The sequence below is a fragment of the Sparus aurata genome, chromosome 16 (assembly GCF_900880675.1).
Source record: "Sparus aurata chromosome 16, fSpaAur1.1, whole genome shotgun sequence".
Lineage (NCBI taxonomy): Eukaryota > Metazoa > Chordata > Actinopteri > Spariformes > Sparidae > Sparus > Sparus aurata.
The window spans coordinates 7,536,178-7,552,746 of NC_044202.1; the positions used below are offsets into that span (position 1 = coordinate 7,536,178).

Consider the following 16,569-nt stretch of genomic DNA (forward strand, 5'->3'; position numbering starts at 1 on the left):
AGAGTGGGAACTGAAGACAGCGGTTGTGTTTCCTGTCAGCGCCCTCCACCGCGGCCGGGTTCCTTCTCCTGCCTATGACACAGCAGAGTCTTATTACAGAGGCTGTGACCACTCAGAGTCACCACTGCTTAATATTTAACCAGCGTGGGGTTTTAACTTGGTCATGGCTCCGCTCTCAAGGCTTTAGTTACCTCTGTGTTCAGGAGGAGAATTAGTAGAAAGCAGCGGAGCAAATTTTCTGCCAGACTCTCACACTGGAGAAGCAAAACAGTTTTTGGTTTTTTTTCTTTGAGTATTTTCTGCCACAGTTCACTTTTTCCAGATGCTCCCCGGACGCAAAGTAGCCATCTGTGGATTATGTTCGAGTTCCCTCAAACGTTTGTTGAAACTAATTTTAAGGTCTGGGAATTCTCGCAATCCCAGAAATTGACGTTTTTGTAGTTCGAATGGAAGATTTTCATGGATTAAATATAAGTCCTTTCCCTCAGTGTGCCTGGTAGAAAACTCCACCACAGTGCCAAGTGTTCAAAATAAAAGTACTCAGCAGGAAAAACGGCCTGTATGTACTATATTATATTGTATGTGCAGATAAAATTATGGGTTTGGGCATCGGAAAAGAGGGATGATTACATTATTTAACTTCCTCACTGCCCTTTTCACTGAAGAAAGTGAGACTTTTCAGAAAGAGAAGTGAAACTTTGGACTTATCTGACCCTGCTTGGTGCTGTACGAGATGGCGTCAGTGATAAATACACAAGTTGCACGCTTCAGTGCAGTTTTGCTGTACTTGTAATTTACTGAGTATTTCCATTTTCTCACACTGTATACTTCGACTCCCCTTCTTTTTGGAGACAAATCTTGTACTTACACTCCTCTACATTTATGCGATATTCAGGTTACTTTGCCAAAATATTGCAGCAATTTTGGCTTTTATCTTTCACCTGATTTACCCGCTAATATTAGAGAAAATCCATGGAAACGCATTTGTATTTTAAAGCTTATTTTTCTTCCGATTCCTGGAAGAAGCCAGATCTAAAATATATTTACCGAGAAACAAACCACCGTCCCAGTTGTTTGTCGTTTCGGAGATGTTGAGCCTGTCAGATATCCGCCTGGGACAGAAGATCAGTGTAAGTCCTTCCATTTTTAATAACCTGTGTGCTGAGATGATATTAGTTACAGCAAACATACATCAGCCTGCAGTTCAGTCAGAGTAACACAATGCCTCGGAATAGGATGACAGATGAGCTACATGCCATGTTGCTGACATGACTGTAGCTGCAGTGCTTTTGAGGAAACATTTCCCCTCTGAATGCTCAGAAAAGTGCAGATTTTTGTCTTCATTCAACTTTTAAATCACTGGTTGTCCTCTTCTTACCCCTAACAAAGTCAACTTTTTTGGCACTGCTTATGTAAACCTTTTGTCCTGATGGGACCTTAAGGGGAGAGGAAAAAAAAAAAAAAAAAAAGGGAGGTGGAGGAGCAGGTTGTGGCTGCAACACAGGGCCTCGGTCAAGATAGGGTTTCTTCACCTCATGGTCATGTATTATTCAGCCGCGGATCACCTGGAGAGAGTCACACAAACACAGAGAAAACAAAAAGGGAAGTGTCTGAGGTGACAGAGGACCCAAAGAGGAAGAGACGAGGACAGAGAGAGGTCGGCGGAGAATGCAGGAGGTGGTGAAGAAACGTCCGATAATCTCAGCTCGAGAAAGAGGTCAGTGTGAGGGATCTGTGTGTGTGTGTTGGTGTGATGATGGTGTGTGTGTGTGCACATGGACTGTGTTATGGCCGAACTGTTTTTTTGCTGTGAAATTATACAGCCATTGCTCCACACTTGTTTGAGATTTATACTTTGTTTAGAATCCATTCCCAAACAGGCGGCAGGGGGAACCGTTAAAATGCGTAACCATAGAAAAATAGCTCCATATGGAAATCATCAGAGGCCGTACAAGCCCGAGCCAGAGCGAGCGGCGGGCGTGCTACACTGGCTGAATCTGTTGCATCATTTTCATCACCACCGTCCTCCTCCTCCTCCTCCTCCTCCTCCTCCTCCTCCTCCTCAGGCCCGGGCCCCGGACGCTACGCTCTGCCCCCTACAGTCGGATACATCAACCATGACTACACCAAGCCCAGCAGCCCGGCCTACACCTTCCACAGCCGGATGAGCAGCGCCAGTGAGTCGAGAGTCACCTCACAGCAGAGATCTTTAAAGGACAACTCCACCCAAATATGTCAATTCAGTCAGCAGTTTCTGAATTTTTTATTTTTGGGTGAACTTCTCCTTTAATGTTTTGGTGGGTTTTGGGCCAAACACCTGTCTGAAGCGTCTGTTCACTTTCTTTTCTGAGGTCCAAAGGTGACTTTCATTGTTTGTTCATTGCGTTTTTTCTGCAGTGGTCTCTGTGGACTCCAGCCCAGGACCGAGGTACCACATCGACTCCAAGGTCACCCGCTTCGGCCGAATGGAAACCCCCTCCTACTCGATCCTTGGCAGAGGAAGGCGAACAGGGAATAAAGGTGAGAAAATGTAAAAAAAAATGTCTTGGTAACTGCAGGTGTATTTATTTATTTATTTACCACATTTCAGTCTGCTCGACCTTCGTCGGGAAGCATCAGAACAGCTGCTGGGTAAACGATCCAATCAGTGGGCCGGAAAGGACAATTACAAGTGTCCTTTCAGGCAGAGTTCACTTAGAAGTTCATTTAATCAAGTACAGATATGAGGAACTTCTTCTTTTCAGGCACTCAAAACTTCTACTCTACTACATTTTAAAGGGAAATACTGTAATTTTTACTTTTCTACTTATTCGTCTGACAGCTATAGTTACGTGTCACTTTACATATTAAGATTTTAGCACATTGAAAAGATATAAAGGCCTTGTAAAATAATGGTGTGTTATGAAACAGTATATTCTACGTACCATGGTTCCAGCTTCACAAATAGGAGGATTTTGCAGCTTTTCCTTTTAGTAATTGTCTTAATTTTCTGTTAATTTTAAATACTTTTGACAAAACAATCATTGTGAAGTTGTCACTTCGGGGTGAGGGTCATTTTCAGTATATTTAAGAATACAATCAATCAATTAAGAAACTTATTTCACACCACAGAGATGGGTTTTTAAGTCGACAAAAGCTGATAAATCAAAGATATCTCTCTATGTTACTTTCTCTTTGTGTTTACAGGTGAGGTGTTCCAGACTCCGGGGCCGGGGGCCTACAGCCCGGAGAGAGCTCCTCCTGTCAATGGCCACCACAGACCACCATCCTACACCATCGGCTCCCGCACCAGATATCGCTCTGTAGACCCTGTTCCAGCACCAAACAGGTGAAAAACCGCAGGACAGTTCAAGAATAAGGCTGCTTTTTTCTCCCTGCCGTTATATTTGTGACCTGTTTTCAAAACCTTACATCCTTTGCTCAATCTTAATGTAGATGTATTGTTTCTTTCGCTCCAGCTACAATCTCCCAAATCTTCTGGGCTGCCAGGTTCCTAATAAACCCTCCAGCGCCGGTTTCAGCTTCTCAGCCCGGAGGAAGGTCGGCGCTCCGTCAGAAGACCTCTCCATGAGCCCTGGTCCGGCAAAATACAACACCATCAACCCGGACGTTTACCTCCAGCGCCAGCCCTCCTTCTCCATGCAGAGCCGGACTAAGAGACCCAGTTATTCCTCTGCTATTCCCGGGCCCGGCACGTACAGCCCAGAGAAGTCCTACATGCACCTCCCCAAGCCTCCGTCCTACACTATTGGTGTCCGACACTCTGAGTTTGTCACCCCGCTCGTGGTGGACATAGTCGACTGACAGATTCAAGACAAACGATTTGTTTTTATTCAGTTTTTCACTCAAATATGGAGCTGCCACGCAATGATGAAAAAAAGATTACAGTGTGTCTCAACATGGGTGATAAACCAACATTAATAAAAAATGTGTAACCACAATGTGACAAAAAGTATTACAAAAATAAAATACAAAATGTGGGAATGGTGACTGTACAATGTACATACATTAAAACATCCCTTTCCTCATTTATAAATAAAATAGAATATATAAATAATTATCTCTTGCATTGCATGTGCAGGTGGAACAATGACGATGTCTGCAGTTTAACGTCACTGTTAGCTTAAAAGGAGAGTTGTAAAAAATGAAAAGAAAAACGGGAAGTGAGAGGGAGCGTCTACACTTTGGCCCTCGGTATGGTGATTTTCACAGGTGAGCTCCAGTCGCTGCACCGGCCCAGACCCAGCAGCTCCTTGGCACACACCTGGAATATGTAGGGCCTTCCTGGGATCAGACCCTTCAGCTCCACCTTGGTGCTCTCGAACGGACCCAGCTGGAGGAGAAAAATGCACGATAAGTTTTTGGTTTTAGCAATCATCCACCATCATCTGGAGTTTTTTAAAATAATGCATAATTCCCCCGAAGCTCCGACTTCCCAAACTGTCACTTCAGATGTGTTTGATTTTGAATTAACTTGCATTTCTTATCACTTCTACTGGACGTATTTCTGTGTGAAATATGTGTGTGAAACTAAATCTACCAAATGGTGTAAATGAAAGTGAAACTCGATCAAATACTGTCAAATCCAAATGAAAAAAAAACAAAAACAGAACACATTTTTATCTCGGTTTTGTCGCAAAGGGGGAGGATTTCCACGGATGATGGGAGTTTCTACAGAAATTTGAGTCGGTCTGAAGAGCTGGGGTAATTTCTTTTTTTTTGAAAGTCACGCTGCTGTTGCCGCCGCTGATACCCAGAAGTATTTAAATGAAAGAGCATTCTCACATTGACAGACTTTGGGGTGCCCCTGTTTTCCCACTGGTACAGTATCTGGTATTTTAGGGGGAGGATGTCCAGGTTAGCCCAGGAAGGGGGAGGAGACCATTCCACCAACAGGTTTCTAGTGCCGCGAGGGGAAACCCGGACGTCTACGGGAGGATCTGGTTTCACTACAGACAGAAATGACAAAGAAAGGAAACAGTTTGCGCTTCAGTCAAATGATACTGTTAATATCGCACCATGATCATCGCCATGAGTGCTGTTCTCACCTATCTCCTCCAACATGAAACTTGACAGATAGGAGCTGCTGCCTCCAGGAGAAACGGCCGTGACATTGATGATGTAGTCGGTGAGAAGTTTCAGGTTGGGCAGAAAACAGAACCACATCTGAAATTATAAAAATAGGAAGAATTAGGAGCTTTTCCCAGCATATTTTACATTACATACAGTAAAACATGAGTCATGAGAGGCAGGAGAGGATGCAAGCCAGGGTGATTTCCCACCATTACCAAATTATCTATCTTATCTTTAACTAACATGCCGCTTACATCAGAATCACAAGACAAACTTCACTCTGGTCTCTGGACATTCACCACTGTAACCAGAAGTCTGACTGAGGGGTTTTTCCCCAAAGCCTGAGCAGTTTGGAAATAAAGTTTACAGTATTTGGATCGTGGTTACAGCAAATCTGACCACTGTCATGACTGTGTTCACTAAAGTCACGAGTCCAGTCCAGTCCAGTCCAGGACAGAGTATCTGCTAATGAAGGTAAATAAATCTGTTACCTGTTCGGATGAGGATGACGATTCTGGGATCATAAATGAGGACGAAGAGCCGGGTTGGATGAGCTGGCACTGCTTGATGACCGACTGTTGGTGTCTCTCGCTGACAAACAAACACATTCACACACATTTACATTTACATGAGGCTCCTTAATGACACTTAACGACGACTGGAGTGTGTTTCACTCAGAGGTGTTAATGTTGGTGTCGGCGTGGCCTCTCAGGTTTACCTGTAGGAGGCGACGTAGTGTGTTGGCGGGGAGTGAGAGGGTTCAGGCCAGGAGCAGACGGTCGTGTTGGGAAAGCTCGAACACCAGCAGTGCACCCTGGGAGGTGAAGGAGGACCTGAGGGAGGAAATTAAACTTAGAACGTCTCCTATTAAGATCCCAGCAGACGGATTATAAGGCTGTAAGAGGCTTGTTAACATTATTAACTGTTAATAAGATTAAGTGTTGATAGTAGCATCATAGACATGTTTAATGTTTCGATGTTATTAGTGATGTTTCGTGTCAATACAGCTTAAAATTAATGTATATTCAACTCAGTTGTTTTGAGTATACTTAAATACACTTAAAGTGACATTTTTACAGGTTTTCCATTTATGATATATTTACAAAAAAGTACACTTTAGAAGTAGACTGAATTATCACTTTCAGTGCTGTAGAATAAGTATATTTTAGTTTTAGCACATTGATGTTGAGCTTAATGACTATTTTGAAATCTATATTTAATCTACAATCTAAAATGTAACACAAAAAACTAAAAGTAAACTTTTGTAATACTCAAGTAATGTTACTAAAACAATCAAGTACACTGGTTTAAGTAGTTACCTTGTTATCCATGCTCACAATTGTACCAATAATCAGACTTTTATCTTCAAAGTCTTAAAGAATGTAAGTGTGGTAGTTAAATGTAATAAAAGAAATCAAATGTTATCAACCTTGACCACATGTATTTGTGAGCTTGTGTAATACAATGTCAACTGTTAATAAGTGCAACGAACTTTAGTAAAGGTTTAAGTCAAACTAAATAAATGTGTTTGTTACAACAATTGTAAGACACTTTCATTAATGCTCTTAAATGTCTATTAATTGTTAACAAGGTCATTTTAAGTGCTTATAAAAGTCTTACAATCTAATAACAAACACGTTTATTATGCTGTTATTTACATTTCTATAGTGTTATGAACATATAATAATGTTAATAAGCATCTTGTAGACTTCTTATTACCTATTAATTAACATTTATTACAAGTAAGCACTGAACCTAACGTAACCTAATAACATAACATGAGCATAAAATACAGCAAATATTAGAATTTATGTCTTTATTTTATGTTTTTTTTGATTCTTTGTTATGGTTCTGTTTAAATATTATATCACCGCTTAATTGTTTTTCTATTGTTCTCATTATTGTCTTGTCTGCTTGTCACAATATGATTAAATATCTAACAAAATGACTCTACAATCACCCAAGGCATGTAGATACACATTTAAATAGTAGTGAAATAGCAGCAACACAGCATGATTATCAGCTATTTTTAGGAAATCTATAACGTCTATAATCAGTATTAATTACTTATAAAGCACTTTTCAAGCAAGAAGCCAAAAGCCAGCTCCAGATGAGATGATAAACAGTGAGAAAATACTGATTGTCTGATAATTGATTAATTGGTACTCACTCCCAGATGTTGCAGTTGCCCTCAGCAGGTCCAGCGCTTGTCCTCCAAGAACACACATGAGGAGAGCAACAGCAACACGCACACCGCCGACCGCTGCAGCCATCAGTGCTTCAGGCAGGAGAGATTATTACCAGATAATAGTTTCTCTTAATAATAATAATAATAAAACACTCAGGACCTCGACTAGCCTGATCTCCTGTTCTCTGTTCTTTGCTCTGTGTCTCTCTGTTACAGTCTGTTCTATGTCTGCAAACCAAAGTTCAGAGATAATGAATAATGTGCTGACTACTTCTCCCCCCCCGCTTCTGTGTGTTTGAGCTGCAGCGGATCAGCCATTTAAAAAGCCGGTGTGGTCATAGCGAAAGAGGAACCTGTTTGTGGTGTATCAGAAAACCCTCCTTCAGAAAGACCCGCTTCAACGTCTGCTGATGACAGGTTTCCTTACGTCAGACGCAAGAAGACACACAGCAGAGTCACACGACAGAGTCACACCTGTTTATTTAAATTGTTTACACATAAAAAACAAAGTTTATATACAGAAATATGCAGTTTACAAATGTACAGAGGACGTTAATCAGTGTGTACAGTAGGTGTAAAAGTGGTGAGCAGGCAAGAGAGTACATGTCTGCCAGCAGCTGCTGGTGCTCTCAGGTACTCTCCCCCCTGACTCCCTTTGTGCAGGAGAACGCCCTCTAGTGCACAAACCAACACATAGCAGCTGTGGTACAGAACACCTATTGTGCATGACAACATCATCTGTTGTCAGCGTTCAGACATTGTCTCGATTCTCTCTGTGGGGCCACGACAGCTTCTTGGCGCTCCAGGCGGAGAGCGAGCCACCGTGGAGGTTCCAGCCGGCCGCGGGAGCTCCTCCTTCCCTGTGAATGCTGATGCTGTGGACTCCGCTCGACGTTCGCAGGGAGGTGAAGGCCTTGCTGATCCAGTTGTTCTTCGCCTCCTGGAGGTCGTTGGCCAGGATTCCCTTCTGGTGCTCCAGCTCCTGTATGAGGAGGAACACAGGGGGGGGCATGTTAGAAGTGTGGCAGGGAAAATAGGGGCTTTAGGTCATGGCGAGGTTATTTCATCCCATATTTGTGCAACCATGCTCAAGAAAACTTCTAATATTGTTTGTTTTTTGCAAAGGTTTGGCAAATATGAATTCCTTTAGGCAAAACAATAAGTTTACCTTCCAACTGTGTGAAAAAAAAAACCTTTATTGTACAAATACACTGATTAGAGCATATTTTGAAGCAGGAGAAGTAGGCTCTTATACACTTTTGGTAATTAAAAATGGAAAATATTTTATTTTCACATGTTTCACAACTTTAGTTTACAAGTAAAAATGGCCAATTGCATGTGAATATGTGCGAATTTGTGGAATGCGCGTGTCAGCATTTCAATTTCATGTGATTTCATGCAAAAATAAAGCTAGTCACATGTGTTTTCTTCTATATTTTATGTTTTTTATTGTTTAATTCACATGGAAATGGTCAATTTAACATGTGAAAAAGAAGATTACACATGCGACATTTGATGGACCAGAGAATATGTTTAAATAAATGTACAAATTCGTCAATATTCTTGTTATACTGATGTCATATTCTTATTTTTTAGTGAAGCACAGGAAGAAATCTAGTTTTATGTTTATTTTAAGTACATTTAAGTACTATGACAGGGAAAATGATTGTTTAAAGCAGCTGAAACAGCATTTTAAACCATTTTTAATCAAAATGAAAGTAATATGTGCTTGATGTGAATCAGTCCTTGGATGCTGCTCCCTCAGCATCAGCGTCTACACTCGGGGGAGTCCTGTCCTATTTCCCATCTTCACAGTTAATGAGGGTGCTTCACATCGATTGGGCTCAAAGAAGCCCAAAAAAAAAAAAAAAACCCCAAAAAACTTTCTCTGTTGCTAACTTCAGTGAATATTCTCCTCCAGTTGAAGCTGATCTCTCCTTGGAAAATGTGGTTGAAAAAAATAAGTTTCTCAAATTAGGAACCAGGCAGTGAACATGCTCCCTGGAAAGTACCCACAAGTACAAAACCGTGTGTTTGAGGTTTCGTTTACTTTTTTGTAGATGCTAAAGTGTCAAATCATGATTCTCTGCAGTGTTTTGATCTGGTTGTTGCACGCTTCGATTCCCAGGACGTGTTTGTGAAAGTGTGGCGTCTGAATGTGGCTCACCTGAATCTTGCACTTGGCCTCCACCATCTGAAGTTTGGTCTGGGCCAGCTCCTGCTCCAGCTCCCTGATCTGAGCTTTCAGAGACTCCTTCTCCTCTTCATCCCTCCTCTGCTCTGCTTTTTTGGGGCTCTCACCGTCCTCACGCTGGCCTGATTCGGTTGCAGTTGCCGGGCCCTGAGCTGTGGCGGCCGGTTCGTCTGAGTCTATGGCGTGTTGACAGCGCGAGCACGTCCTCAGAGCGCTCTGCAAAGGTGGAGAATGGGAACAAGACACCCACACGCTGTTAGAAAGGAATCCTCGTGAGAAAGATAAGCAACGAAAGCTTTCAGGATTTTTTTTTTTTTGGAAAGGGCTGTAAAAAAAAAAGACTTCCTACAACATGTTGTTCATGTCGAAGCACGACACGAGTTTGAGGAGCGATGAAAGAAGGGAGGATGACAGTCGAGCTATTCTCACCTTGAGTGAATCCAGCTCTTCTCTGTGGGAGGCCTGCTGCCTCTCCAGACGGTTTGTCAGCTGAGAGCAGATCTGAGCCGAAGAAAGAGCATCAACACCCGTGAATCATCGCCGCAGTCTTTATCAATATATAACTTTATAAAGAACAAAGCATGATCTAATTATATGTACCTGTTTGTAGTCGGAATTGATGCCGGATGACCGTCTGACCTCCTGCTCGGCCTTCTCCAGCTCTCTCCGAAACACTTCCTTCAACTATAAGAAGAGAAGAAAACCTTTACTCATGCGACCCATAATGACAGCGAGGAATTATAAAGTCGTCACTCAATCAAACTTTACGATTCTTTAGGTTCCATTTTCAGGTACAGGCACAAAAAAAAACATTTTTGCCTCTAAAACGACTGGAGATGTTCCGACTTTGGGTCAAAGATATCAGTTTTTGTCACCCCAAAAACAGCTTGAGAAGTCATGAATTCGATAATAAATATTAGTTATTTGGTGCAACAATCACGGCTGGAAATTTTACTGAGGTCTCCTTAAAAATGTCCGGTGGTGTCACGCTTACAAATGTTGAAATGCAGTGTAGAGCGGCGGTCATTTGTTACCAGACGTGCTTGAAAGTCAGGTCAAAAACATGTACAGTGGTTTGCACTGCCAACATTTTAACCCGCCGACTGTTCTGCTGTCGGACGCATTACAAATCTTACCATGGCAGTTTCCTCCTCCTTCCCTCTCATCTCCTCTTCCGTGACCTGCAGTCGATGTCTGCTCTGCAGAAGATCTTTGGTGAGTTCGTCCACTCTGTCCTCCGCCTGAAATCAACACCGCAGGTTTATTTTTCATTTCACCTGACCCGAGTGTTTTTTTTGTGGCGCACGTGCAACTTCGCCGGAGCCTGCGTAATCTTACAAAAAGCAGCACAACACTACAGGTGTGAGGAAAAATGTGCGTACTGTCCCTTTAAGAAGTTCAAGCAAAGACTAGCTGACGTTTTGAGCTGAGTTTCTTGTTTAAGTTTCCTTAAGGTTACACTTTGGCCGTGTCCCAAGAGGCCCCTCCACGTTTGGGAGTTGATGAGGCCTCCTGAAGGTGAGTTTGCATTTCTAAATTAAATCATTTCGACCTTTCTGCGAAGGGCGCCGGCTAATCACACCTTGTCCAGCGCGTTCCTCAGGGCGACTTTGCTGGTGATCAGTCTGTGGGCGAGGTTGTCGTTCTCCTGCTCCAGACGGAGGCTGGCCTGCTCCAGCCGACGGTTCTCCTTCTGCAAAAAACACAGAAAACATATGTCAAGGTCTGCGGCACGCTGCGGAATATAAACTCCGGAAATCAGGTCATTTTATGAAGGCAGAGAGAGGGAAAGAAAATTGAATTGATCTTTTAAAAAATGCATTTCAAAGACAGAAAATGGAAGATGCCTGACCAGGTATTTGTCCAAGGGGTCTTCTTCATCCTCCATTATTTGGAGCCGGCCTTCCCCAAGTTTAGCTTTCTTCGTTGGGACCTGAGGGAAGAGAGTCGAGGCTAATCAAATACAGCAGTGCCATATTTAAAAGAAATCAGAAACAGATCTGGCGCTGGGTGCTACATCGCTGCGACGAATCAAGAACAGTCCCCAAAAAGATACAGAGATCGGGATAAGAATTGAGATGAGACAGAGCCGAGAATGTGGTTGGTGATTATTCCTGATACACAAGTGAATGATAGTGGAGGGGAGGCTGAAAATACAATTATCATATCTCAAACATCTAGAATGAGCAATCAGAATTAATTTCCTTTTATTTCCCATCATATCTGTCCTGTAGAGGATTGTGTTTGGTGTAGCAGTGTGCAGTCCGACCGGCCTGTTAGACTCTGCTAGTATCATTTTATTCATGTGTTTTTGGATCCGTCCACCACTCAAACTTGAGCGATGCTTCAGATGTTAGTAAGTGAGGAAGTTTTGGATTTGCGACTGAAAATCTTTCCGAGCAAAACCACAGAAACTACGCTCACAGCGAAACTGAAAAAAAAAGAAAACGACCTCAAAGTTTTTTGAACGTCTGTCGAACAGTGTTGAAGGTACGACAGCGGTTATGTGGTTATCTGACCCGTGGATTCTACACTCTCACTGTCTTTGTATCACACCAATATGTAGATAGTGGAGAGGCAAAGTGCAGTAGATTAACGGGTAGATGAATAATGAAAATGTAAAGGAGATATTGTTTTGTGAAGTTTAACCTAATGAGCTTATTTTCATCATATATCATATGTCAACCTATTTTTTAGGATTAGATGCTCTCATTGCACATAATCTAGGTCTTGTCTCAATAGAAATAGATTAAATTAAGAGTAATAAACACTGAAATTGTTGTACTACTTGCTGTATAGATGTCAGGTTAAAGTTAAACATTGGGAAACAGTTTGGACAGCTCAGAAAATCCAAGCTAGAGTTGGTTTGCTTTTGTTTTTTGGGGGGAAATTTGTTGTTTCTGCAATTTTTATATTGTTTCCTTTCCTCTAGGATAGATCGAGACTGAAGTTAGACTATTTGTCACAAAATAAAACATTTAAAAGTTCAGTTTCAGTTGTAAGATCAGTTTGGACCGGAGCTGTTGACGGCCTTGCAGGATATTGTTGCTATTGTGAAAAATGTTTCCTTGCGAAAACTTGAGTCATGCAACAGTTTAGAATCTGATCAATGGTTACTTCGTCATTGTGGTTCAGCTGTTGATATTTGTTGTAACTTTACAGTAAGTTCAATCAGATGCTAACCCCTGGAACAGTGAATCTTACTGTGAATTTAGGTCCTGTTTCTTCCACCAGAGAGGCCAGGATCTCCTCCTCGCTCATCTGCTCCACGAGGTTGGCATCGTACGCCATCATGACAGACACCTCCTCCATCATCTTGCCCGGATTTGCAGCCCCAGGAGCTGCTGACGCTGACACAAACCCAAACAGCCGCAGCCTTTGCAGGTTAAATCTTCCAATTTCCAAACTGCAGAAGTCCAAGTGGCAGCGTTGGGACACCCTGCTGGTATCCTGAGTGGATCAGGGAGTTCAGCCGGATTGTGTGCGTCTTGTTTTTCCTTCCAGCGATGCAGGCGAGAAGTCAGACCAGCACGTGTATATGTGTGTGTGAACGAACAGGAAATGTCAGGACAAAGTCCAAGTCGTCCAGACACAAGGAAGCGCTTTTTATAGTCCAAAGGTAAATAACAGAGAGAGATACTCCAGCAGGTGAGGTTTAGCCACGCAGAAACATTCAATAAGAGCAGTGAGAGCCTCGTCCATACAGTGTCAGGTGAAGGAGTGAGTGTCACAGGTAAATGGGCAGTAACAGGCTCAACAGGGTTTATAAGAGACCTGAAGGAGTGTGTGTGAAGGAACAACAGCCTGAGACACGCCCACGGCTGTCCTCACCTGTCTTATCACCTCACCTGTTCTCCCTCACACAGACAACACCTGTTTATGAGCCCAGCCTCTCAGGTCACATACCTGCCTCTGTTTATTTTGGTGATAACGAGCTCCCACAGTATACATGTATATATTTTTAAATCTGACACCCATTTTCCTCTGTTTCATTTGTTCAAACTCTGGCACAGGTGCCGTGTGAACCTGCCAGACAGCCGCTCAGTAAATGAACTGGTATTTGTGATATGTCACCCCGGGGTGTTTGTGCGACACAGGCACCGGTCGGTCTATTATTGTCCCGCAGGCTGAGCAGCCTGACGGGTCCAGCAGGTAAAGTGATCGAATACCAAAGCATGAATGACAAAGAGGACTCATCACCTCCGCCCCGTAAAACGACACCAACTCATGTCTCGCTTCCACGTCACGCCTGGAGTTTCTCCCCATTTCTCCCTTTTGTCCTGAAGTCTCTCATTCAGCTGTTTCGTCGACTTCTTTCCCAACGACAGACTGGTTTCATTTCTTTCCAACTCTCACTTCCCCCTTTTTATGCGCGTTGCTCCTTTTAACTTGTCTTTGATTTGTAGTTCCTCTGTGTTTTTTTTCCCCCCCATGCTTCCCGCTATATATATCGGTGCTTTTTCTTTTTTCTGTCCTCTTACCAGAAACTGACAATTTCAACATCCTGTACAACTGCGGCCTGAGTCATTATTTAAGTGAAGACAAACCCAAAGAAAGTCCAGGCAGATTATAAACATTTATTCCTCCTCCAAAAAAAGGAACATTTTGTGAAACTTGGTGTTTTTTTTCTCTTTCACTGTATCAGGGATATACCAAAACCTACTCTAGTTTCATACAGAAGTATCTGAAAAATACAATTTTCGACAGTCAAGAACGAGGAAAAAATAACAGGTCGGCTCTGATACAGCAAAGGTGCTCGTGGTGGTGCAACAAACGTGTCGTCATATGACAAACTATGGGGGACCACATTTGTTGGGAGGGTGTATTGGATATGTGGCAGTGAAACACCAATAAAGAGTGGACATTTAAATGAACAATAATTATAAAAGAAAAGGTTATTTTTACGGATATAATTCAGCACATACTTCTGAACAACAAAGGGGATGTGTGGTGAGGAGACGTGACAATGAAGCTCACAGCTCGGTGGAAACAATGTGGTGTGAGAATACACTGAATAAATATCACCTGTAAAGCTTTTAACTAATAATCTCTAATCTTTTAAACTAAATATCATCATATTTTTAAATGTTTTTCACATTTTAGCTGAACTTCAGGACAATTTCAAAGTGGATTTTTTTTTCCCTTCCAAATGTACATTTATGTTATCTTCACACCGTGTTCCTCTGGCGTATCGTAAAAACAGCCTGGTCTCACTCATGAAACACGTCAAATAAGTCAGCCTGGTCAACGGCCCCGTGCTTCTTAGCTTGACAAATGTTCCCACATTTTTAAGAATTTTCTTAAATTTAGGCCCTATGTTCCCACATTTTTAAGAATTTTCTTAAATTTAAGATATATGTTCCCACATTTCTAAGAATTTTCGTAAAATTAGGCCATATGTTCCCACATTTTTTAAGACTTTTCTTAAAATTAGGCCCTATGTTCCCACATTTTAAAGAATTTCTTAAATTTAGGCCCTATGTTCCCACATTTTTAAGAATCTTCTTAAATTTAGGCCCTATGTTCCCACTTTTTTAAGAATTTTCTTAAATTTAGGCCATATGTTCCCACATTTTTAAGAATTTTCTTAAATTTAGTTCCTATGTTCCCACATTTTTAAGAATTTTCTTAAAATTAGGCCATATGTTCCCACATTTTTTAAGACTTTTCTTAAAATTAGGCCCTATGTTCCCACATTTTTAAGAATTTCTTAAATTTAGGCCATTTGTTCCCACATTTTTAAGAATTTTCTTAAATTTAGTTCCTATGTTCCCACATTTTTAAGAATTTTCTTAAAATTAGGCCATATGTTCCCACATTTTTCAAGACTTTTCTTAAAATTAGGCCCTATGTTCCCACATTTTTAAGAATTTTCTTAAATTTAGGCCCTATGTTCCCACATTTTTATGAATTTTCTTAAAATTAGGCCATATGTTCCCACATTTTTTAATACTTTTCTTAAAATTAGGCCCTATGTTCCCACATTTTTAAGAATTTCTTAAATTTAGGCCCTATGTTCCCACATTTCTAAGACTTTTCTTAAAATTAGGCCATATGTTCCCACATTTTTTAAGAATTTTCCACATAGGCACGCTCCTGCTTGACACTAGCAACATATTCCAAGCGTCAACCAAGAATGAAGAGTAACTTGTTAAATAAGTAAGTTAACATACATAAATCATCACTTATATAACTTTAAGTATGAACATTTTAAGACTTAATGAGTTATTTGAACCCAAAGTATGTCAGTAAGAAGTTTTAGTGCCTAAACCTAACAAAACTTTGGCAGGTCCAAAACTCATGATATGCCATAATATGTAATCTTTTTTGTGAGGAAGCTTTATTTTGAAAGTTTAACCAAATGTTGCATATTATGTATTATTGCTGACTTCACCAAGGAGCCACCAACATACCAAACTGATGCTGGAGGGGCAGGAAGAGAGTCACAGATTGAAGCTTAAGGCCGCTGACCAAGCTGCCGTACAGTATCCGACAACATGTCGGAAAATCAGATGGAAGGATAATCGAAGAGAATGCAAAACTCACATTTTGGCACAAACTCAGCAAAACACACCGAAACCCTGATGTCCCCTCAGAAAAAAACAAACAAAAAAACTACAACACTCCCTTAAAAAACATATAGATTCAGGCATATACTGTTACCGTACTGTAAAGTAGATATAATGGCTTATAAGATACAAAGCTTTCAAGATCAACAAAGTATGGTACAGTTTCTGCCCGCGACGCCTCGAAAATCTGAGGGACGCTCTCTCGTTTGTCGCCCTGTAAACATGAATGTGTTAAATACATCGACGTGCCTGGAAGACACTACGGAACCGGACTTTCTGTCAGCGGTTGAGTTTCACTACGGTTAACCAGAAGAAAAGATGCAAGCAGAAGAAATCACCGTCCTCATCGGGGAAAGAAAAATGACTGTAGAGGGGCCAAACTGTGAGGAGCAGCTTATTATAACCCGTAGCTGCTTTATTTAAATACTTGGAATTATTCCTGTCTTTCATTTGAAGGAAGAAGAAGAGAAAAAAAAGCCCCATGAGCAATCAACAGAACCTAATAGAAAAGACGGTTAGCCCTCATGTACAGTAAGCTGGAGGGG

The 16,569-nt window shown here is 41.5% G+C and overlaps 3 protein-coding genes across 3 annotated transcripts; 1 reads left to right on the forward strand and 2 right to left on the reverse strand.

The window, feature by feature from the left end:
• The first annotated feature begins 1,580 nt into the window (after positions 1-1,580).
• Positions 1,581-3,990, forward strand: odf3l2a (outer dense fiber of sperm tails 3-like 2a). Its single transcript, XM_030443371.1, has 5 exons — positions 1,581-1,717; positions 2,067-2,177; positions 2,398-2,520; positions 3,187-3,328; positions 3,459-3,990. The coding sequence occupies exons 1-5, from the start codon at positions 1,669-1,671 to the stop codon at positions 3,802-3,804; spliced, it is 771 nt and encodes a 256-aa protein (XP_030299231.1). The 5' UTR covers positions 1,581-1,668; the 3' UTR covers positions 3,805-3,990.
• ebi3 (Epstein-Barr virus induced 3) lies at positions 3,836-7,546 on the reverse strand. The gene is made up of 6 exons (XM_030443372.1): positions 7,244-7,546; positions 5,792-5,906; positions 5,565-5,664; positions 5,049-5,166; positions 4,786-4,949; positions 3,836-4,333 (listed from the first exon to the last, which is right to left on the reverse strand). The coding sequence occupies exons 1-6, from the start codon at positions 7,344-7,346 to the stop codon at positions 4,178-4,180; spliced, it is 756 nt and encodes a 251-aa protein (XP_030299232.1). The 5' UTR covers positions 7,347-7,546; the 3' UTR covers positions 3,836-4,177.
• A 177-nt stretch (positions 7,547-7,723) lies between these two features.
• On the reverse strand, positions 7,724-13,205 carry LOC115597432 (rab GTPase-activating protein 1-like). The gene is made up of 8 exons (XM_030443316.1): positions 12,660-13,205; positions 11,308-11,388; positions 11,038-11,148; positions 10,592-10,696; positions 10,056-10,139; positions 9,885-9,956; positions 9,429-9,671; positions 7,724-8,243 (listed from the first exon to the last, which is right to left on the reverse strand). The coding sequence occupies exons 1-8, from the start codon at positions 12,768-12,770 to the stop codon at positions 8,013-8,015; spliced, it is 1,038 nt and encodes a 345-aa protein (XP_030299176.1). The 5' UTR covers positions 12,771-13,205; the 3' UTR covers positions 7,724-8,012.
• Positions 13,206-16,569: the final 3,364 nt, after the last annotated feature.